At 47.8% G+C, this 23,000-nt stretch overlaps 1 protein-coding gene across 1 annotated transcript; it reads right to left on the bottom strand.

The window, feature by feature from the left end:
- Positions 1 to 5,907: 5,907 nt before the first annotated feature.
- PGD (phosphogluconate dehydrogenase) lies at positions 5,908 to 22,051 on the bottom strand. The gene is made up of 13 exons (XM_079696358.1): positions 21,904 to 22,051; positions 21,212 to 21,287; positions 20,336 to 20,515; positions 17,679 to 17,744; positions 16,914 to 17,032; positions 14,896 to 14,965; positions 12,263 to 12,397; positions 10,015 to 10,204; positions 7,646 to 7,776; positions 7,288 to 7,421; positions 6,769 to 6,868; positions 6,502 to 6,624; positions 5,908 to 6,404 (listed from the first exon to the last, which is right to left on the bottom strand). The coding sequence occupies exons 1-13, from the start codon at positions 21,909 to 21,911 to the stop codon at positions 6,285 to 6,287; spliced, it is 1,452 nt and encodes a 483-aa protein (XP_079552484.1). The 5' UTR covers positions 21,912 to 22,051; the 3' UTR covers positions 5,908 to 6,284.
- Between the last annotated feature and the right edge of the window lie 949 nt (positions 22,052 to 23,000).

The following is a 23,000-nucleotide window of genomic DNA, read 5'->3' as shown; positions in this document are numbered from 1 at the left end:
GTTTGTTGACGAGGTCCTCACGGAAGGAGACAAGAGAACAAATCTCAGGCCCGCATCCCAGAAGGCCAGAGCCTTGAGATATTTATGGGATAAAGCAGCAGGGTGGTCTTAGGTGTGGGGAAAGGTGATCCGAGGCAGGGAAAAGGTGAGGCCGTCAGTGTTCTGCGCAGGCGCAGTTTTAGGGTCGGTGGTCCGAACTAGTCTTAGCTGGTCTGAACTGGGCAGGAGCCAACTCCAAAGTTCGCGAAAACAAGACCCCCGTTACTATAGTGACCCATACGTCAGAAGCATTATCTATAAGGGCAGTTTAGAAGTATGGTGATACATTACCTAGGCTATGTGAAGCTTGGAGGGGATGCAGTTAGAGAATGGAAAAACAAACAAATAAGCCGGCTTAATCAGTAAAGGAGGCTGCAAGCAGAGGGGTTTCTAACAGGCGGTTCCCTTATCTGCTGTTCGGTAGGACACTGTCAAGGATTTCTTTTAACCCTGTAGGGCACGGTCTCACACAGAGAAGAGATGCTGCACACCCACCAGTCAGACACAATAGGTGGAAATAACGTCAAGAGCGTAGATGATAGAAAAATGTGCAACGTAGTAGTGTAATTAAGAAGTGATGACTTTTGAGTTTTTACTACCTTTTTTGTTTTTGTTTTTGTTTTTGTTTTTGCGGTACGCGGGCCTCTCACTGTTGTGGCCTCTCCCGTTGCGGAGCACAGGCTCCGGACACGCAGGCTCAGCGGCCATGGCTCACGGGCCCAGCCGCTCCACGGCATGTGGGATCTTCCCGGACCGGGGCACGAACCCGTGTCCCCTGCATCGGCAGGCGGACTCCCAACCACTGCGCCACCAGGGAAGCCCCACTACCTTTGTTTTTAATACAATTTATTTAAGCCCAAATTTATGGAACTTAATTCTTAATAATGGCTGTGTTTGTTTCTGGTTTTCAGTACTCCTGAAAATTTAGAAATCAACTCTCACTGTAGGAACTGGCTGTAGCACACTGCTGGCCTGGCACATAGTAAACACTTACTGAATCAAAGTTGAAAGAATGCATTGCAAAAAAAAAAAAAAAGAATGTACTGTGTTGGAGTCAGTTGTGAGATGCAGACCTGAGTGCCCAGCTCGCTGAGTTGCAGTGAGGGCCCCAGAGCCGGGTGCACGGTGGGTGCTCCCCCCCCCCGAATGTTTGTTGAGGATCTGACTCTCAGCAGCGTCTCCGTGAGTCCTGACAAAGTAGAGGCCCCCCGACTTTTTTAAAGAAATCTGACTTAGATATATGCACAGGTATCCCCTGCTTTTGAAAGTTTGCGCTAAGCCACTGCACTTTTATGAAGTTCTACATTAGTATGGCAATGGCTTTTTTCTCGTAAAAATGCAAATTCTCTTTGGATTTCTTTCGGTTAGCGAAAGCAGATACTAATGCAGGGCTTTCATAAAAGCAAAGTGGTGGAACGTGAACTTTCAGGAAGGGGGAAACCTGTGTATTTTCTAAAGCCTTATTGCAGTCATCAAGAGGAAAATCATATTTTTGGACCTCCTCACACTTCTTTCACAGTTTACTGCTGTGTTTATTTTTAACTCACGTTGAGAGCCCCTAGAGGCCTTATCACATCCCAGTCTTTTCCTCTATTCCAGCATCTTCTCACTGCATGTTAGAATCATCTGGCTTTCCTGATGAATGAAACTACCAAAGAAAAGAAGGATGCTCAGAGTTTATTTGTGCTTAATTGGAAGAATATACATACAGGCACCCTCCCTCTTACTACCTCTGTGGTGGAAGTCAGGGATAAAGGAGAGAGAGACTGCAGGCGAAGAATCACACAGGAGTGCCTTTTGACTCCTGACCCCGCAGCTACCCCACATCTCAGCTGAAGCCAAACTGCTGGGGGCTGAGGAGGCAGAGGTTCAACAGGCAAAGTTATTAGGGGGTGGTTAGTTGCACAATCTAAGGTTTTTATTCTTCAGAATAATTTACGAAGGGTTCTTGGAAACACTAAACTCTAAGGCATTTAAATTGCCAGTTTATAGAATGAGGCCCTCTAGGACGTTACGTGAAAGAACCTGCAGACTAGTATGTACAGAACAACCTTATTTTTGGTTTTTTTTTAAAGAAAAGAGTTGTGAGGTTTAAATTGCCTCACATAAGTGTTCAAGAAACAGTAACAATTATTTCCCGGGCTGAAAGAGCATTATTCCAGTGACACGTGCAGATACCCTAACCCTTTAGGATCTGAAGAGAGATCCAGGGCCGAGGTAGTACGGTACAGAAGATGGATGTACACTGACCTTCTGAACAACACGGGTTTGAAGTGCACGGGTCCACTTGCACAAGGGTTTTTCTCAATACTAAATGCTACAGCACTACATGATCCGCGGTGGGTCGAATCTTTGCGTGCCAAACCACACATTTGGAGGGCCCACTATAAATTATACGCAGATTTTCAGCTGCGGGAGGGGGAACGTGGGGATCAGCACCCCTATCCACCCACCTCTTGTTCAAGGGTCAACTGTGGTTGGTTGGGACTATTTTCACAGCATGAAGAGCTGGCGTGTAAACTGGCCACTAGGTGTCAGCATTGCGCCGACAAGGCCCTCTTGCCCCCTTGGTTAACACTCTAAGCGCTGACTTGCTCCTGGAGGCTGTGCCCTAGGTGCCCTGCCCTCGGAGGTGGGTGCTGTTACCCCCATTTTATATATGAGCGAAGAGTATCCCAGAGGTGAAAGGACTTTGTCAGAGGTTGAACTGCTAGGAGGTGGGAGAGCCCCGATTCTGAGCAGCCTGGCTTCTGAGTCCACACGCTTATCCTCTTCTCTCGTCCCACTGCCCTCACCGTAAGTAAGGTAAGGACACTGCAGGTTTCCTGAGCCCCTTCCAGCTGCATTAAATAGGGTACCATAAATGTTTAATCATTTATTTTCCCTAAATTTGCATTGTAAAATGCTGATTCAGAACTCCATCTCCATCGGCTGTTGTATGTATTCTAGGAGCTCATGAGGTCAGGACTTTCAAATTCTCTCACCACTAAACAAATGGTTCCCAGCACGGTGCTTGGCACATAGTAGGTGTACAGGAAATCTGCCAGTGAGTATTGCATCGTACACATTGAGCAGTAAGATAGTCTGATGATTAAGTGCATGGATTCTGGCACCAGATTCCCGGGGCTCACTTTTCAGTTCTGCAGGAGCTATGTGGTCTTGGACAAGTTACTTCACATCCTTGGGCTTTATCGCTAAATTGGGGATAATGGTAGTACCTACTTCAGAGGCTGTTGTATTAAATGAGTAAACTTAAAACAGTGCCTGGGGGCTTCCCTGGTGGCGCAGTGGTTGAGAGTCCGCCTGCCGATGCAGGGGACACGGGTTCGTGCCCCGGTCCGGCAAGATCCCACATGCCGCGGAGCGGCTGGGCCCGTGAGCCATGGCCGCTGAGCCTGCGCATCCGGAGCCTGTGCTCCGCAACGGGAGAGGCCACAGCAGTGAGAGGCCCGCTTACCGCAAAAAAAAAAAAAAAAAAAAAAAAAAAAAAAAAAAAAAACAGTGCCTGGGAGCTTCTCTGGTGGCACGATGGTTAAGAATCCGCCCCAATTCAGGGGCCACGGGTTCGATCCCTGGTCCAGGAAGATCCCATGTGCCACGGAGCAGCTAAACCTGTGCGCCGCAACTACTGAGCCCATGCGTCTAGAGCCCGTGCCACCGCACAGAGAAGCCCGCGCCCCGCAATGAAGCGTAGCCCCCGCTTGCCGCAACTAGAGAAAAGCCCACACGCAGCAAGCAATAAAGACCCAACGCAGCCAAAAAAGAAAAAAATTAATAAATTAAAAAAAAGACAGTGCCTGCCACACACTCTGTTAGCTATTATTATATTCTTCCATAAATCCTGTATGAGGCCCTCAGGAAAACCTCCAAATAGGGACAGAGTTCCCAACTTCCCCATGTAACAAATTGTCCTTTTCCAGGGAAGCACACGTGGCAGATTATATTTGGGAAAAAAAAAAGAATCTCCTGACCCACATGCTCTTCTAGAACTTTGCCACTCTGCCATCAAGAGGTAAAGCCTAATACTCCTTCCCTTGAATTTAGAGGGCTTATGACTCACTTGTAACTGATATAATGTGGCTGAAATAATGCTGTGTCACATCCATGGCTAGGTCTTAAAAGGCAATGTGGTATCCGTTTTGTTAGCTGGAACACTCCCCTTTGGAGCCCTGGGCCACCAAGTAAGAAGTTTGCCTAGGCTAAGGCCACGTGGTGAGGCCGCCGTGCACCTTTCCAGCTGGTAGCCCTAGCTGAGGTCCCAGCCAGCATCAACCGCCCAATGAATGAAGGAGACAGACACCTCCAAGTGATCCCAGCCATGGAATCACCCCCAGCGTTCAAGTCTTCTTAGCTGAGGCTCCAAGACATTGTGGAACAGAGACAAGCTGTCGCTTCTGTACCCTTCCAACTTCCTGACCCTCAGAATTAGGAGAATGATAAAAATGGTGGTTATATCACACCACTGAGTTTGGGGTGGTTTGTTACTGGAACAGCGTATCTATTACTATAACAGCGAACATGTCTGTGCTAACATACATACTAAACATAGTATATACATCCTGACGGTCTCTCTACCCCTCCTAAAAAGATGGCTCCACATCTGCCTCAAAGAAATGTTAACACCTGTAAACCCCCTGCCTAAAGCCTCTGCTGAGAGGTCCTGTCTGCTTCCTTGCCTGATGCATATGTCTTAACTCCACTGTGTCTCAAATGAAGCAGAAAGAAAGCAGAAAGATAATAGGCCCACAGTCTCTGCCAAGGGAGGCCCTTTGCTGGAATGGCCACCAGACTGTCCCTGTGGCAGTTAGGCTGGACAGGACCTGGCTGGGGGCAGAACCCATCCGTGGCCACCTCTATCCACTTTCAGAATTGTTTGACCACCTCACCTTCAGCAGGAAGTAGGTAATAGTCAACCTTAAATAGTATTCACTGTGTGGCAGACATTAATTTTTCAAATAAGTCATGGGATGTAAAATTCCAAAGGCATGAAATCATATATAGTAAAAAAAACCTCCCTGTCAAGGACCTAGGCAAAGGACGGTTATATTCTTTTAGCGATAAAGGAGCTTCCGTTTATTTTGCCCTGTGCCATAATGGCCTCACCTGGTTGCTCGTTAGAGATACAGAATGTGGGGCCCCACCCCAGACCTGCTGAGTCAGAATCTGCCTTTTTTCCCCAAGATCCACCCCCTGGCAGGGTGGTGGTGCAGGTGTTATGGCAGTAGTGTATTCAGTTAAGATCTGTTTGTCCTTACTTGAGCACACAGAGGAGCCCCGCCGGGAACTTTTTGAGGGCCGGTTTCCAAAGTTAATTCACCAGTGAGTGCTGAGAAGTAACATTTGGTTTCTAACTCTCAGAAATGCCACTGCTTCAGGGACAGGCACACCTGAAGTGGTAATAATAATAATTACCACTTAAGTAGGTACTTATTATGTGTCAAGTGTCGGTCTGTTTTTACTAGGTGAATCTTCAAAATAGCCTTAAGGAGGCTGGTACGATGATTATCCCCATTTTACAAATGAGAAGACTGAGGCCAGATAGATTAAATAATTTGTCCAAAGTCATAAGCCTGTACATCCACCCCTTGACTACCTCTCCTCACCCTTCCCTCCAGAGTTAGTCATTACCTAACTTTGCTGTTCCTGGTACTATTATTGAGATCTTTTCTTTCTTTTTTCTTTTTTTTTTAAAAGAAAACAAAGAGGAAAATATTTAAGAAGGCTAAATAAAGGAAGGAAATAAACTAATTCAAATGTAATGAAACCGGGTGCACATCATTCTGCCAATGAGGATATGGCTCAGTGTGGATAAGATGAGAATATTTAAGAATCTGGAGAAGAAGCATAAATATGATTTTTCTTTTCTTTTTCTTAAATTTTTATTAAATAAAGGGAAAAGGGAATTCAGCTGCATGATACAAAGCCTCCAGTTTGATCAAATCCCACAAAAACCTTTCCCACCTACGTGAGGAGAGCACGCGGGAAACACTGCCTCAGGGAGCTGGCTCTCGAGGTCGCGCACACGCTCCATTTCTGCTCCATCCCAAGAGGCGAGGGCAGAGGGCGTGATGGTCCTCACAGAGCTGCTTTACAAACAAACTGGGGTTGACTCTTCAGAGGAGTCTCTTACGACACTTTATTTTCAAAGATCTGAGCAGAAAGTAGGGCAAAGGGCCATGTAAGCAGTGCTGTGTGGCAAGTGGAATGTACCGGTCTGTGGAGTCGTGGCGCGTAACAGAATCTGATCAGGCGTTGTATGAAGATGAGGACACGCTGCCACCATGGCCTGTCCAGTTGGTGTGGATAAACTGTCCCGGTTTGTCCAAGAGTTCATAGGTGTGAGCCCCAAAGTAATCGCGCTGAGCCTAGAAAACAAGAAATGGGTTGGTTATAGGACAGATGCAGGCACGTGACCCCAGGTACCACCCAGGTTAATGTTCACCACCTACTCCAAAAGCTCACCTGGATTAGGTTGGCCGGCAGCATCTCGTGTCTGTATCCATCGTAGAAGGCAAGAGCAGTGGTGAAGCAGGGCATGGGGATGCCCGTCTGCACACCAGTACTGACTGCCCGCCGCCAGGAGTCCTGAGCAAAAAAGCAAAGCCAAAGACTAGTGATTAGCTCACAGAAAAGGCAACAGATTTTCATGCATAAATGAAAAAGCAGACACCCCCAGAGCAAAACCCACTGAGACAGAATTCCCGTACCACCCAGCTCTGGGCCACATACCTGGCAGTTATCCACAGCTGACTTAAAGAAGTCATCTAGTAGTAGGTTCTGAAGTCCTGGGTTTTGATCAAACGCATCTTTTATCTTTCCTAGGAATACACTGAAATAATCAAGAGGGAAAAAAATCAGTGAATCTTAACTAGTGGGCTGAACGCCTGGCAGAAAGCAGGGGAAGTAAGTTGGAAGCTGACAGATACCCTCGCGAGGTACGAAGGCACCTGTCCCCCCATCCCCACCAGCTTGCTGTACGTGCCGTGAATACAGACAGCCCAGGTCCCGAGAGGTGAGGGCCGAGGGCACAACCGTGCTCACAGAACTACTTTAGACGGGGTAGGGTGGACACTCGAGTTAGAATAACTGACGTGCAGGAAGAAAGTGAGATGTGACACCTAAACCTGCCTGGTCGCCAGCGTCCCAGCGAGAGGACTCACTGTACCAGTTCCCGGGAAACCGTCCCCGAGAGCGCCCTAATACCACGGCGCTCCCGCACGGCAGGTGACAGGTCCCCCGACCACTCACCTCCTGATGATGCAGCCCCCCCTCCACATCAGGGCAATGCCACCATAGTTGAGGGTCCAGCCAAATTCAGTGGCTGCCTGTCTTAGCAGCATAAAGCCCTGAGCATAAGAGATGATCTTGGAAGCATAGAGGGCCTAAAGGAGGGCACAAAGACTCATCAGAACTGCGGCTGGCCCAGGGCTGCCTAATCCCCCCCCTGCCCCCCGCCCCGCAGTGCAGCTCTAACGAGGACACAGTTTAGGAAAGGCTGCAACTCAGATCAACGGGCAAGCGTGGACACACCCCACGTCCTCCCCGTGGCCTCGGGGTGTTCTCCCCACCAGTCCCACCCCGCTGCCACTGCGGGGCGGCACCCCACCTTTCGAATGTCCTCCAGGAATGATTTCTTATCTCCTTCGAACTGGACCTTTTGAGGCCCCTTCAGCTTTTGGCTGGCTTGAATCCTCTCGTCCTTCAGAGATGATAAGCATCGAGCAAAGACCGCTTCTCCTACGTGGGGGGAGGGGGGAGATGACAAGTCACCACAAGTCACACACAGAACCCGAGGAGAAGCACACACGAGCCAGAGAAGCTGAGGGAAAAGAGCAATGGAGCACGATTTCCAGTTTTACCGCGAGCTCAAGGTCTCAACCTTCGGCCACAAAAGCTAACCTAGATCAGAAAGAACTTTCCTAAAAAGCTCTAACGGTTAATTTGAAAATGAAAACTCCAAGTCAGTCTTCCAACATAAATACACGTATTCAACCTCAAAGATCACCATGAACTTCAAAGGGGAATTTTAAGGGGAAAAAACAAAGAGCAAAACCACTATTATTAAGAATTACTCAGTGTTGGTCCTCCAGTAAAATTTCAGTTGCATTTGCAAGGACTTTAATTTATAAATGGTCACCAAAGGCTTCATTTCTTTTCTTTCGAAGCACTAATACTCATCACTTTGAAACAATGAGTACACCGAGACTTCACCCTTCAAAAAACTCCATTTTCTAATTCTTACAGTTTAGTTTTTGCTATGTCCATGGTCACCATTACAGTTTCACAATTTTACTTCATTTGAATAAAAAATATTTCAATATGTTTTTTTTGTTTTTTGGGGGGGCTGTGCTGTGCGGCATGTGGGATCTTAGTTCCCCGACCAGGGCTCGGACCCGCGTCCCTGTACTGGAAGGCGGATTCTTAACCACTGGACCGCCAGGCAAGTCCCCAATATGGTATTTTAATATTAAGATATTAGTATCTTAAAAATTATCACTTATAAATGCTTGCCCAATTGACACTTTATATAATTAGAATAAATTAACCATTTTTTCCCGCAATAGACAGAATGAAGTAAAACCTTTGGGAACTAACAGAGGACTTTATTTCTGAGGAAAGGGTTCTGGCCATAAACTTGAGAGCAGGTATCTCCCTGTCCTTGTCCTTACCCGGCTCTCTGGGCTCCTGCAGCGCACACACAGGATGACTTAGCATTCCTAGGCGGAAGCTTCAGAAGACAAAAGGCAGGAAGAGGCGAGTGTGGCATAACCCTCGGGGTTAACTAAAGATTAGCTGGAAGACTCACTTCCCCATCAGTTCAACAAACAAGAATGGCATGCAGCCAGGGAGGAAGGCTGACTACCATCAGCTGGAAGGTAGGGTACAAAGTCTCTGAAACAAGCGAGCAGGACTCTTTGAGGCAGTGATGAATAAACTGCTCCCAGTTACTGTCCCCTTGGGCCCCCGCCCAGGGTAGCACTCAGATTAGCTAAAAAGCAGTCAACTTCCTTCTCTGTAGAGCTGGACTAAGCAAACTGCTTCCTCCTTACTGTGCCTGCAACTACCCAGTCCACTGTAAACAGGGTCAGGCATAATTAACAGGAAACCAAAGGCGGGAGGAGACCAGGGAGGGAAAGGCAACCTATGTCTGGAAGAGCCAACAAGAAAACTTGTTTTGTTACTGGAGGAGGAACCATTCTGCCAGGAGCAAAGATCAGCCTTCATGAAGCAGACCAGGAGCCTCCCTTCATTCTCCTTTTCCAATCTTGACAGAATGTATCTATTTTATTCTTAAAGAACCATCATGTAGTTTTGTTAATCCCCTTATTATTTTTGTTTTATTTCCGCTTTTTATTATTTCCTTCTCTCTACAACTTTTTGAGTTTGATGCTTAGCTCATTAAGATAAGATAAAAAACATGGATGGGAAGGATATACACTGACTTCAGGACAGTAGTTTTCTTCTAAAAGAAAAAGGGGAAGGAACTTAGGAAAAGAATATTAAAGGACTGGAAATGCTTAGGTAATATTTTATTCCTCAAATATCTGAGGAAAAAACCTCAACAAAATAGTTATAAATGTTGAGTACATATACTTTTATTATTCTGTGAACTTCTGTATGAAAAATTCCATTACAGTTAGCTTCCCTATTAGAAAGATCTTACGTCACTGACTATAATTTAATCACTTATGTTAAAACGACCCCCAAAGTCGAACTGGATAAGACAGGTAGTAACTTTTGAATTTACCTCAAAGCTCACATGCCTGACAGAAGGATTATAAAGACGAGATTCAAAAGCAGCTTCAGCCTCTCCCACACCGTCAACTTACTCAAGTGCAGGAAGCGCAGACCGCGCTCGGAGAGCCGACTAGGGTGGAACAGATTCTCTGAGGGATCTGGTAACTCTTAGTTGCCAGAAAGACACCAGGGTCAAAACAGCGAGAGGAAAAGGTTCAACCCAAAGCTGAGCGTTACCGATGAGGGTGACGGGGACGCCGTACTCCAGGGCAGAGATGGCGGTCCACTTCCCGGTGCCCTTCTGCCCCGCGCTGTCCCTGATCTTTGGCAGCAGGTGTTTGCCGTCAGTATCTTGGAACCTGAGAATATTGGCTGTGATCTCAATCAGGAATGAGTCCAGCTCTGTCTTATTCCATTCCTCAAAGGCCTGTGTGCAGGATGTGAAAGAAAACAATGTGGGAGAACCTACGATTATACCGCAGATGCTCCCTTAACTGATTCATCCCTTTCCCGTGTAAATATTGACCGATGCTCACAATCTGCTCAGAACCTGAGGCTTCCAGGCTCCTCTGCAGGACACCCGAACACTTCTGCCACCAGCTGAGTTTTATGCTAACCAAGAGTCAGCTGCTTCTGATTTCAACCTGTTCATGCTGATTTTCTGGTCATCAGGCCAGTGCTTTCCTCAGAGCCCGGTGTCCCCTCACCTCACTTGGGTTTTCGTACACTTTCCTTGATCACCTGATCTAGAGCAGCCTCTTCCTCCCGTTTACTTTTCTTTATAATAGTGATCACGAACAAGTTTTATATATTCAGTCATTACTGTCTGTCTTTCCAAGGTCCATGAGGGCAGGGACTTTGTTTTTTCCACTAATATATCCCCAGCATACAACAGTGCCTGGCACTCATATTATGTAAACCAATTAAATATGAACACAAAAAGAAAAGCAATGTTTCTATGAAAACTAAGTCAAACTGTTTTGGAAAGAACAATAAAGGCAAGTTAGTGAAACAAAACAAGTGGGGATGACACACTTTTTTTTTTTTTTTTTGGGCCACACCACATGGCTTGTGGGATCTTAGTTCCCCAACCAGGGGTTGAACCCAGGCCCTTGGCAGTGAGAGTGCAGAGTCCTAACCACTGGACTGCCAGGGAATTCCCAACACAAATTTTAAAATTAGGAGGGAAAAGAATGTAAAAAATCTGGAAGGATTCTGCACTGTGTGCCTTGAAAGTGTCTTTAAATCATGTTCCACTTGAAATAACTGAAACTACAAACTCTAGATGATAAGAAAGTTGATTAGAATGCTAATCAGCAAAGCCACACTTCAAAGAAAAAGGACCTGGCTCTCCATGAAATGATGGGTGATTGAACGTACCTTCCTATATTTTTAGTTAAAATAAATGTTTGCCTAGTTAATGATGCTGAAGTATTTAGAGAAAACAGTACAAATGTCTGCAGTTTACTTGGAAGTGTAGTTTTTAAAAAAGATAAAACTCGGGCTTTCCTGGTGGCGCAGTGGTTGAGAGTCCGCCTGCCGATGCAGGGGACACGGGTTCGTGCCCCGGTCTGGGAAGATCCCACATGCCGCGGAGCGGCTGGGCCCGTGAGCCATGGCCGTTGAGCCTGCGCGTCCGGAGCCTGTGCTCCGCAACGGGAGAGGCCACAACAGTGAGAAGCCCACATACGGAAAAAAAAAAAAAAAAAAAAAAAGATAAAACTAGGGCTTCCCTGGTGGCACAGTGGTTGAGAGTCTGCCTGCCGATGCAGGGGACACGGGTTCGTGCCCCGGTCTGGGAGGATCCCACGTGCCGCGGAGCGGCTGGGCCCATGAGCCATGGCCGCTGAGCCTGAGCGTCCGGAGCCTGTGCTCCGCAACGGGAGAGGCCACAACAGTGAGAAGCCCGCGTACCGCAAAAAAAAAAAAAAAAAAAAAGATAAAACTAATAGAGGGATGGACAGATATTCGACAAAGTAAGCAGAGTACAATGTTAATGGTAGAATCTAGGTTGTGTGTATGTAACCGATCACTGTCCAATTCTTTCCATTTTGTTGTATGTTTGAACATTTTCATAATAAAATGTTGGGGGAAACGCTTATGTTTCCCAACTTTGACTACCTTTTTTTGGAATAGCTGTCTAACAGCCAGTCCCACCTGGATCAGAAAAGCGAGCTTCTACTGCACCTCCTACATGGTACCAACGGAGGATCAAATGAGACCAGGCAGTTAAGTGACACAGGCCTGACACACAGTCAGGGTCCCTGAGTGGGAGAGATGATTACACCAAGAGTCTCTGGGAACTTCTGGCTTAGTGACTGGCTATCAGATTTTATGGTCCTGTTACTGAGAGCTTCCCTTAGATTAGGCTGAGTCCATCCAGGCCACCAGAATGACCAAGGGAAAAAGAATGAGGAAGGACTTATCATCACCAGCAAAGCCTTCTCACCTGAGCAGCGCTCCCCGCCCAGGGCCCGGGACTCACCTTTGCCATCTCCTTGTGCTCCATGCCCAGGACGTCTTTCATCAGGTGGTAGGCCTCGCAGATGAGCTGCATGTCTCCGTACTCTATCCCGTTGTGCACCATCTTCACAAAGTGTCCTGCCCCCTCGTCCCCCACCTGTTAGAGCCACAAGCGCCAAGAGGCTTTCAGGGAGCCAGGAAATACACCAGAGAGGCCCACATCCAGTTCTTTGGCAAGGCTCCCTCCCCATACAAAAAATAACAAATACGAACAAATACTTACAGTATTTTCAAAAGAAGAATCATCATGTAACAACCCAACACAAGCCTCAGTCCAGCACAATGCTATTGTAAACTAACTCCAAATTCATTCCTTTAAAGGTTTTTCAAAATCCCCAAATTCACTGTTAAGTACCCACAGGTCTTTAGCCTACATTTTCCATTCTTTCTCATTGTTATTAAAAGTAACTCCCCACTCCCCAGCCCCCTCCCACAAGTAAAAGGAGTCTTCTTTTTCCTGAAGTGATTTTTCTAGCAACCGCAGGTGAAAAGAAGCTGGCTAATTAAATCACTTGTACTTTAAACAATATATAAATGTACTGTAGTTGTAATGGCCACAGAGAGATAAAATGACCTCAGATGCAAGGTCTGCCCTCAACCTTGTAAGCCCAGAGATGTGTTCTTGCCAGGGTCCCACAACTGACAAGGTACTGATTTCTAATAATGCTGGCAAGATGTATACAATCAGAATACCAGTCTGTAAATTTATGATGAGAAATTTAACTATGTATCTTAATGGTTACAAGTGTTAGTCTGATCAACACATTCTGTCCCTGTGGACAAGCTACTTGGGAAGCCAGATTATCTGAAAACTGGTTGGAGGGCAAGGAGTCAGAACAAGGAGAGTTCTGCAGTCAGACACTCCCGTCACCACGACAGGGATATGCTGTAAATTTATGATGAGAAATTTAACTATGTATCTTAATGGTTACAAGTGTTAGTCTGATCAACACATTCTGTCCCTGTGGACAAGCTACTTGGGAAGCCAGATTATCTGAAAACTGGTTGGAGGGCAAGGAGTCAGAACAAGGAGAGTTCTGCAGTCAGACACTCCCGTCACCACGACAGGGATATGCCTGCCGGTGGACCAGTGCTGGCAGCACTGCTGGGGTGGATGCTGTCACACTGCCACCCTGACATAGAGACTTCCTCCGTCCCCCATTCTGATTTGGACACTTCCTTTGGCCATGAAGTAACATGGCCAATAACACCTTGCTTCACCTCTTCCTTCCTGTAACTTCAAAACTGAGCTAAGGGGTGCCTGCTTTTAGTATCTATACCAGTTTTTTCTTTTCAGTAACCTAAGAGTAAGGCTTGGGGTTATGGAAAGTCAACAGGAGTTGATCAAGATACACAGGCAAGTACTGTTAATTTCCTCATGATTATGTCCTAAATGTATCTAAAAAGAAGTTACTGTCACTGTGCTTTTTTTTTTTTTTTTTTTTACCGCAGCAGTGTATTGTCAAGGAACAAAAGCTCCCTTCCCAATCCTTCACACTAGTGAGACAATTACTCAGTCTTCTAAATCACAGCACCAGCGTCTCTCAGCACTAAGCAGGTTCTGACTGAACTCAGTGACCACTGGTCAAAATGTAAGGAGCGGTTTAGTCACCAGGCGCTGTCAGGCCCGGGGGGAGGGCTCCCCTCATCCCCCGTGGGCCCAAGTCCTCATTTCTTCTCTACCTTTTATCTCATATAAAACAAAACTAACATCATAAAAATGGCACGTAGAATAAAATTCAAGGGGATCAGGAGCTAAAGAGAACCTGGAGGTCATCCAGTCCAACCCCCACGTTTGACAGGTGAGAAAACTGAAGCCCATGGAAGAAAATGACTTGCCTAATGTCACACTGCTAGTCAGTGAAGAGCCAGAAAGACAACTCAGGTCTCCCCTGCCTAGTGGTTTTTTTTTTCATCTATGGGATGGACTAAGGCTGTAACAAGGGATAAAATTTATTTTACCAGCAACACAAAATATAGGAAGGGAAAGAATGTGCCTCGGCCTCCTTTACATTCAGTGAGGGCAAAGAGCTGCAGCTTACTCTGTTCTAAGCACAGAACACCTACCCCAGGGAGCAAACTCCACTTTTGATTCTGACATTCTCTCTCTCTTTTTTTGTCCTCCCCTACCCCCTTAACATTCTTTCTTTCTTTTTCTTTTCTTTGTGTTTTTTTTTGGCCACGCCATGCGGCTTGCAGGATCTTAGTTCCTCAAGCAGGGATTGAACCCAGGCCACGGCGGTGAGAGTGCAGAGTCCTAACCACTGGACCACCAGGCAACTCCCTCGACATCCTCTCTTTAGCCATGAAGTAACATGGCGAAGAAAATCTTACTTCACCTCATCCTTCCTGTTCCTTTTTTAAGGAATCCATAGTTTAGATGTATTGACAAGGGCTGCTTTTAATATCAACCTCCAATGAAGATACAAGGACATGTACAATTGATGCATTTTCGGCATCGGCTGTGCTAGCGACGTAAACACTGACGAGCTTATGTCACAAAGCAAACCGCTGGGACCATGGTGATCCTTGCTCTGCCCCTGGTCATGTTGATGCCCGTGGCGCCAACAGGCTTCAGGGGGGCCCACAACGTACCCAGTCACAGCAGGGTTCTCCAGTTCCCACTTTTGCGGCGATGCCCTGGAAGATGGCCTTGATGTGGGGCCTGTAGGAAGGAAGTGGGTGGTTCAGCTGCTGACAAGGGGAGGCCTGGGTCTCCACGAAATTCTCAAGGACTCCCCTCCGCCCCCCAATTGTTTCCTTTCTAGTGGGTGGTGGAGTGCCCACAAAAAAGTAATGAATAAGCTAAGTCCTCAAGGTAAATCAGTCAGAGGCTGCGGACTATCTCATTTGAGACAGGAGACAAAAAGGCTGGGTAAGAGGGTCAGCGAAGCCCCAGAAGAAATTTCTATTGCACTATCAGAAGAAGCTGTGATTCCAAGCTGTTCCTGTAGCGACTGCTTCTATTAGTCTGGATGCATGTTATCAAGCACAGCAGGATTCTAGACAGTAAGAGCCATGCAACATTCCCAAGAGCTACATTCCTTATCATCCAGAGAAAAAGCAACTGTTCTTCATTCCTTCCCCACCTCCCCTAGGCACACAGAGTAACTCCTGACGCTGTTCCCTACTTTCTCCTCACTTTTGACCAATAAAGCCTTCTTCACAAAAGGGTTTTGGTAAAGACACAAAACTTGACAGGGCTGCCAAGTGAACGCTCAGGAGGAGGGGGCTAGGGTAGCTACATCTTAAGCTTTTAGAGCTTCCCTGAACTTTGACTGATTGTTTCAGGTCAAAGTACCATTTCTGCTTCTAACAGGTCAGTGTGAGAAAATGTATTAACGAGAACTAGAGCACCTCTGTATATCAGACTTTTTCATGTGTATTGTCTGCATTTGTAACAGCCCACTTAGCGGTACCCCAAAATAAATATTTTTAAGTTTTTGAGAAGCAGGAAGGCCTCTATTTCTAGACTTTAACATACTGAAGAGAACTCCCCAGACTTAATCATTAGGGAGGTAATTAAAAGACTAATCTTCCCCAGTCAACCCCTCACCTTTGGGGATTAGGTTTGACTTTTTTTTTTTTTTTTTTTTTTTTTTTTGCGGTACGCGGGCTTCTCACTGTTGTGGCCTCTCCCGTTGCGGAGCACAGGCTCCGGACGCGCAGGCTCAGCAGCCATGGCTCACGGGCCCAGCCGCTCCGCGGCATGTGGGATCTTCCCAGACCGGGGCACGAACCGATGTGCCCTGCATCGGCAGGTGGATTCTCAACCACTGCGCCACCAGGGAAGCCCTGGGGATTAGGTTTGATCACTCCTTACTTTAATGCCTAATATAAGTCTAGAATATTCGGAAACCAACTCACTCGGAAAAGCGCGTTACCTTCCCACGTCTCCCTCACAAGGATCCTTCCTTTTCTATTTCTTTCTCTTCTTCTCCGTCCCTCTATCATCCTCTATCTGGCTTTCTCTCTTCCTGCAGTCTCAGCAGCGGTGTTTCCTTCAGTCTACATTATGTATAATTAATTACTTGCATCTTTTCATTTTAATCCTCTGTCCTGCTCATCACCCACAGCCTATGCCTTATACAGTCCTCCTGCTACATCATCACCAAAGCATCCCCCCTTCTGCGGCCAATACTTCCTCTTATACACAGCACAGTGAGCAGTGTAAAATTCGTCTTTTCCCCAGTCAAATAAAAATTTTCCACCTTATTCCCGGGACGAAGAGGCCCTGTCTGATTTTGCCGTTACTCACAATGATTAAATACACCATATATGAGTTGAAGAGGCAGACCTTACTCCTAAGTCCAGATAGTGCACAGGACATTATCTGAGCTGCCTCATTAAAGCCTCTGAACCCTTGAAGCCTGTTTAGAACTTCCATTACTGGTACTAGAGGAAATAACAGAAGAAAAAAGGAAAGGAGGAACACGCACACGCGTTATGTCAAAGCAACAAAATGTATACATGAAAGAAGTATTTCCATCATCTCCCATCTCCAACACTCAGACTGCACAGAGGAGATCGGGTGGCAGAACTGCTCACAGCTCTCCCGTTCTCAAGGTTCAGGCTCCCCGTGTCGACGCAAGGGGGGTGACTTTGGTACTCACCAAGCCTCTTTGTTCCCTCCTGGCATAAGAGATGGGCCATACCGGGCACCATCCTCTCCGCCACTAACTCCACTCCCCACAAACAGGATTCCCTTGGCCTTGAGGTCTCGACACCGTCTCTACATGAGAGAAAAAGAAGTTCGTCATGCTTCCCTAAAATCAGGTTCTCCCACTGAATGAGAAGAGGTACAAGACAGGTATGGAGATCCCACATTTGACTTAAATGACCCAAGGATCAATGAATAACCTGGTCATTCAAGAAATTTAATCCCCTTTCTGACTTACTAATCCCCTGTTTGGGAAGTTTAAGATGGCTACCCTGTCCTCAAAGGGAAATAATAAAGCTAAACATACATTCTCATTTTACAGGAAAAGACCTTGTACAATAAGACTCAATGAAGAGTTGGTTTAATACAAGCATGATTTATGACTATTTGACACTTAGATGATACAGGGACTTCTCCCAGCACACGAGACCATCAGCATGGTGGTGCTCACCCACATTGCACACTGATGTATCACGGAGTGGCGGGACAGGAAGGGAAGATTAAGCACAAACGCCCAGCCTGCCATACCTAAGCAGCAGTCATTCTTTTGAGTTACGTGTGTGACCAATGAGAACCTCATCCATCAGGTATGTCTTGATGGCCAATCCCAAAAGAGCACCACAGAAAGACATCTACTCTTCTGTCACATGTACAATGCTGGTACTTTCTTCTAGAATGTTCTCAGAACCTGGAAGAATGTGGACTGAAGAATGCTTACCGTGGTATCCCTATATTCAGAATTTCCTCCATCAATGATGATGTCACCAGTGTCCAACAAGGGTACCTGTAACCAGACACCAGCATTAAGGTGGACCAAAAAAATGAAAGATAAAAATAAACATAGCTTGACCAATTAAAGCAAACAAGAATTTATCCCAAATAAACCCTGTCTGAAAGTATACATATATTATTTAATCTTCAACAATCCTCTCTGGGGCTAGAGCTAGACCCTATTTAAAAGCTCAGGGCTAGCAAACCCAGTCAGAACTCTCCACAACCGAAATAATTTTTTAACTAAGATTTTTTTTTTTTTTTTTTTTTTGCAGTATGCGGGCCTCTCACTGTTGTGGCCTCTCCCGTTGCGGAGCACAGGCTCCGGACGTGCAGGCTCAGTGGCCATGGCTCACGGGCCCAGCCGCTCCGCAGCACGTGCCTCGGACCGGGGCACGAACCCGTGTCCCCTGCATCGGCAGGCGGACTCTCAACCACTGCGCCACCAGGGAAGCCCTAACTAAGATTTTTACAACAAAACCTACTTGGAAAATTTTGTGTTTCCAATGTGTACCACCTGCCTGCTATTTATTCCTAGATTGGATTAGCTCTAAAAGAGCTATAAAATCTCTGCCTAGAACAGAGTAGGGGTCCAGTAAATATCAAATGGTTTTGTGTATGGATAAACAATTTGATCACCACCACTTGGAGATGGCAGCAGGAGACCAAGCCTTGAACGAGAGTATCTTCCTACGCCACACCAGTCAGGTTGGCTTTATCACTGTATTCATTATTCAATCTTCCCCAACAAGGCTCCGGGTAACATTACTTAATATTGTCCTATGCTGAAGAGTACTCTACCATTTTTCAGTCCATTCTGTCTGTAGCTGACCATAGGCAGCTTGGCATCTTACTACACAAAGTGTGGTGTGTGCTTTATCACAAGTTCTTCCTTTCTAGGTCTTTTTTTTTTTTTAACAGTAGCATACTGGTTACAAATTCCTCTCCCTGTAGAAACAACCCCACTGGTAACATTACTCCTCTGGGAAAGGAATGTTCATCCCTTTCCTTTGTTTATTGTTACAACACTTCCAAATAGCTAATGCCTTGGTTTTTTCAGAGCTGATACTGTAGAACTGTTTTTCAGTATCTATGGGGTTGGCCAAAAAGTTCTTTCGATTGATGAATACGTTGTTCAATAAAGTTCTTGGTGAAGATGAAAAATGTCTTTGCAGGGCGCTGGCAATGAGGTTGTCTCCGTTTACTGATGGTGGGGGCAACCCTCCTGGTTAATACAGTGATCTTCCCCCAGAGGTATGTTGAGGAAAGGGGCCCTAGAGGCGTCCCCCCAGAAGCTTATAGCAACAGTGCTTTGACCAGAAGCTGCCGGGCATGCTCCCTGGGGAAAAGGCAGCTGTCCCTTCGGCCCCTCCTCTCCCACAGACACCCCAGTGGAGGAGTGGCCATCAGGCCTCCGGTGAGAACAAGTTGGGGAGAGTACAGATGGTGGTGACCACGAACAAATGGGTCCACTATCCCCTGGCCCTGAGGTGGTGGAAAGCCTAAATAAGGGGTCAGACTACAATGTGTCAAAGAACAAAGATCAGCACCTCTGTGACGCAAACGCCCCCTCAGCTGATGATCAGGGACCAGAACTGCACTGAGGCAGCCACTTACCACAGCACGGCCAGCACCACCCAGGTGCCTACTTTCTTCTTCCAAAAAAAGATACATTTGCTAGGACTCCCTAAGGGGATCTCTTGTCATTTATATTAAATGATACAACAATTTGAGAATTGTTGCTTTATAGGAATACTGAGAAAAATGAAATCTATTTCTAAATTTGGACAGTAAGGTTTGATAGTGACTAGCACTAAACATTCATAATATACAATCAAAACTATAAGTGTTTTTTTTTTGAATACCAAAGATAGAGCTCACTGAGATTACTACTGTTTCTATTCTGGTTGATAATGAATTCTTATGGACGTGTCTCTTGTCCTCAGAATTTTATATACTAAGAATTATTACCATTTGAGGGTATGTTTTTACTTAATTGGTGCCAGTCAAGTTAACCAACACTGAGACTTTTTTTTTTTTTTTTTTTTTGCGGTACACGGGCCTCTCACTGTTGTGGCCTCTCCCGTTGCGGAGCACAGGCTCCGGACGCGCAGGCCCAGCGGCCGTGGCTCACGGGCCCAGCCACTCCGCGGCATGTGGGATCTTCCCGGACCAGGGCACGAACCCGTGTCCCCTGCATCGGCAGGCGGACTCCCAACCACTGCGCCACCAGGGAAGCCCAACACTGAGACTTCTAAGCAACATTTTGTCAGAACTGAGCAGATCATATCCAGAAACTGAAAAGGGACAAAATTTCTTAAGCAAAAAGAAGTGAGGGACTCCCCTGGGGGTCTAGTGGTTAAGAATCCGCCTTCCAATGCAGGGGATGCGGGTTCGATCCCTGGTCGGAGATCTAAGATCCCACATACCGCGAGGCAACAAAGCCTGCACGCTCTATAGCCTGTGTGCCAGAACAGAAGACCCCGCGTGCCGCAACTAAGACCCGACGCGGCCACAAAAAAAAAAAAAAAGTGAAATAGCTAAAGGAAGGGAATGAGAGACGTTCTGTCACACGAGTAGCAGTGGGGAGAGAGCTGGCCTCACCAGTTTTTTAATGAAATCATCGACGGCCTGACCAGCCTTCACAAGCAGAATGATCCGCCGAGGTTTCTTCAGCTTGGAGACCATCTCCTCCAGGGAGTGAGCACCAACCACCTTGGTGCCCTTCGCCTCATTGGCCAAGAAATCATCAACTTTGGAGACTGTCCTATTAAAAGCACAGACCTAGAAGGACAAAAGGCCTGATCAGGAGATCTGGGACGTACAAGACCTTCAGACTGAGGACCAACTGACAATGGAATTTCTATGCAGCCCAAGGTTTTGGGGAGGTAGGACCCTGATTCTACCTTTTCCCCACCCAAGTGCTGACTGATCACCGTAAAGTTAATTTTAATAGGATGAAAAGGCAAAGAACTGAATATAGGATAATGTCAACTGCCCAAAACTTATCAGGCTAGATAGAGGCTGTTGCTATTTGGTTAGGACTCAAATCTGGGAACAAGCTAGTCCCAGACTGTTATCTTCTGTCACTGATAATCCTGTATCTAAGCCAGTTTAGTATTCACACCCGAACGTTTCACCAGATCCCATTAGGCAATAAAGTCAGAAATCTATACTCCCAGCGGGATTTCTCCTCCTTAGGATACCAACAGGTTTATTCAAGGCTGCAGAACTGACAGAACCTGCAGATACATTTAGCAGGACTCTCCTTCCGCAGAGAATTGTGGAGCTGCCCCTCCCACACCCACAGGTAAGTGGTGCTTCTCGATCTCTTACAAAAATGTCCTAAGCAGCAACAGAGCACATATAAAGAGAACCATGTTCCAGGTTATATGGGTTCTTCGGAATCAGAACGGTCACCAGCACGCAGACCAAGGCAACAAGAACCCGTAAGGGAAGAGTGTGCCCCTCCTAACTTACCACAAAGCCGTGGTCGTTCATGTTCAAAATTAAGTTCTGGCCCATGACAGCCAGTCCAATCAGGGCAATATCAGCTCTGAAAGACGGGAAAAGGAACAAAGGAAACTGTCAGTTGCACTTAATTCATTCCAAGTCAGAGACCCAGAGCTTTCTGGCTTTTGCTGTGAGTGATAACTCGTCTTAACTTTCCTCTAACCCCCTACTCCCTTTTGCACTTTAGACCCCGGGCTTGCAGCCTTCCGTGAAACTCGAGGCGGGCCACCCCGCTCTGCCACTTAACGGGTCCTCATGTTCTCCTGGGCCAAGCAAACATGCCCGCAGGAGGGGTCCACGGCACGAAGCCTCTTCTGCGCTCTAGCCGAGCTGCGGACGACTCATTCCAGGCCTCCCGTCTCCCACAGCCGGGCCGTCCAGCCGCCAGGGCCTCCCGCGGCCACGCCTGTCCCCTCCCCTCCCGCCCTTCCTAGGAACCGGATCCGCCTGCGCCGCCGCGAGGGGCAGAGAGGCTGGGTCCGAGGAAAGGCGAGGCCGCGGGGCTGGCTCGGGGTCTGGCGGCTCCCTGGAGGGCCGGGGCTCCGGGCGCCACGAGGCCGGGCTCAGGCGACCCCCGGCGCGAGGGGACGTCTGGGGCGACTCCGGCCTCCGCGTCGGCCCTCGGAAAGTTCCCCGGCCGCCCGCGGGCGCTCACTCACTGGGCCATGGCGGCGGCGGCAACGGCGGCGGCGGCGGCAAAGCGGGCGGACCGAGGAGAGCCGGCGAGCAGCGAATGTGCGGCGCGGACGACCGGGACTGAATCCCTCTCCGGCTCGCCTCCCGAGGCCCAGGCCGCGGCTTTCCAGCGCCGGCCAATCGCAAGGAAGGGGCGGAGCCACGTAGCCACGCCATTGGTCCGCCCCGGCGCCTGTTAGACCACCTGAGGCAAATGGACCCGCCCACTCCTAGGGCTGGCTCAGGAGAGCGCCGAGCACATCGATGCCATCTCCCCACAGAGCGCGGGGGCGCGGCGCAGGCGCGGGACGCGGGGAAAGGCGGAGGGATCGGGCTTTGGCTCGGGGCAAAGGACACATAGGTCCTGGGCTGTGCTCCGCGGATCGGTGCGGAAGGGTGGTGGCTCACGTCGGGCCGCGCTTTCTAGTGTAGCGGGCGCTTGGACGCCTGTTGTCCAAGGGTCCATCACTCCTTCCTCCCGTCGCTGCGGTGCACTCTGGGGTTGACGCGTGAAATTGCCCCACCCGGGCAGGGTCCGAGGTGTATTCTTGTCCGTGGGCACGTGTGATGGGTGCCAGGAAATGCTGCTCCTCACCACGACCTTGTGTGGGAGACGTTTTTGCAGGTGGAGAAACAGGCGCAGAGACAGCAGGCGGGGAATGTCCTTGCTGGGGCGCGATGTGGCCCGGCTTTGGAGATCGTGTCACTGAACCCCTTCCCGTACAGCTGAGGAACTAGAGGCGACGTGCTGGTGAATGGCGGTCCAGGGCATTAAATACGCATCTCCCACGTGCACGGTCCACAGTGCACGAGGCATCGTAACTCTCAGCCCTGAACCCTGCCGCCTCCGGTGCAGATGCTTGTGAACAAGGCTTAGCTCCTCCGGTGCGCTTTAGGGTTTTTACTTTCTGTGAATGCTTCATGTCACCTAACAGTGCCTCACACATAGAAGGGCTCAACAGATGTTACATTACTAGAGTCACTGCAGCTAGTTAACGGCTAGTTAGTGGCCCAGTTGTGACCGATTCAAGGCCAAGGTTATTTCCATCGCACCAATTGCACAGGTTACTTTGTAACATAG

Source organism: Hyperoodon ampullatus (genome assembly GCF_949752795.1).
Source record: "Hyperoodon ampullatus genome assembly, chromosome: 2".
NCBI lineage: Eukaryota > Metazoa > Chordata > Mammalia > Artiodactyla > Ziphiidae > Hyperoodon > Hyperoodon ampullatus.
The sequence above is the reverse complement of the archived record's forward strand: the minus strand, read 5'-3'. Positions and strand labels throughout refer to the sequence as shown.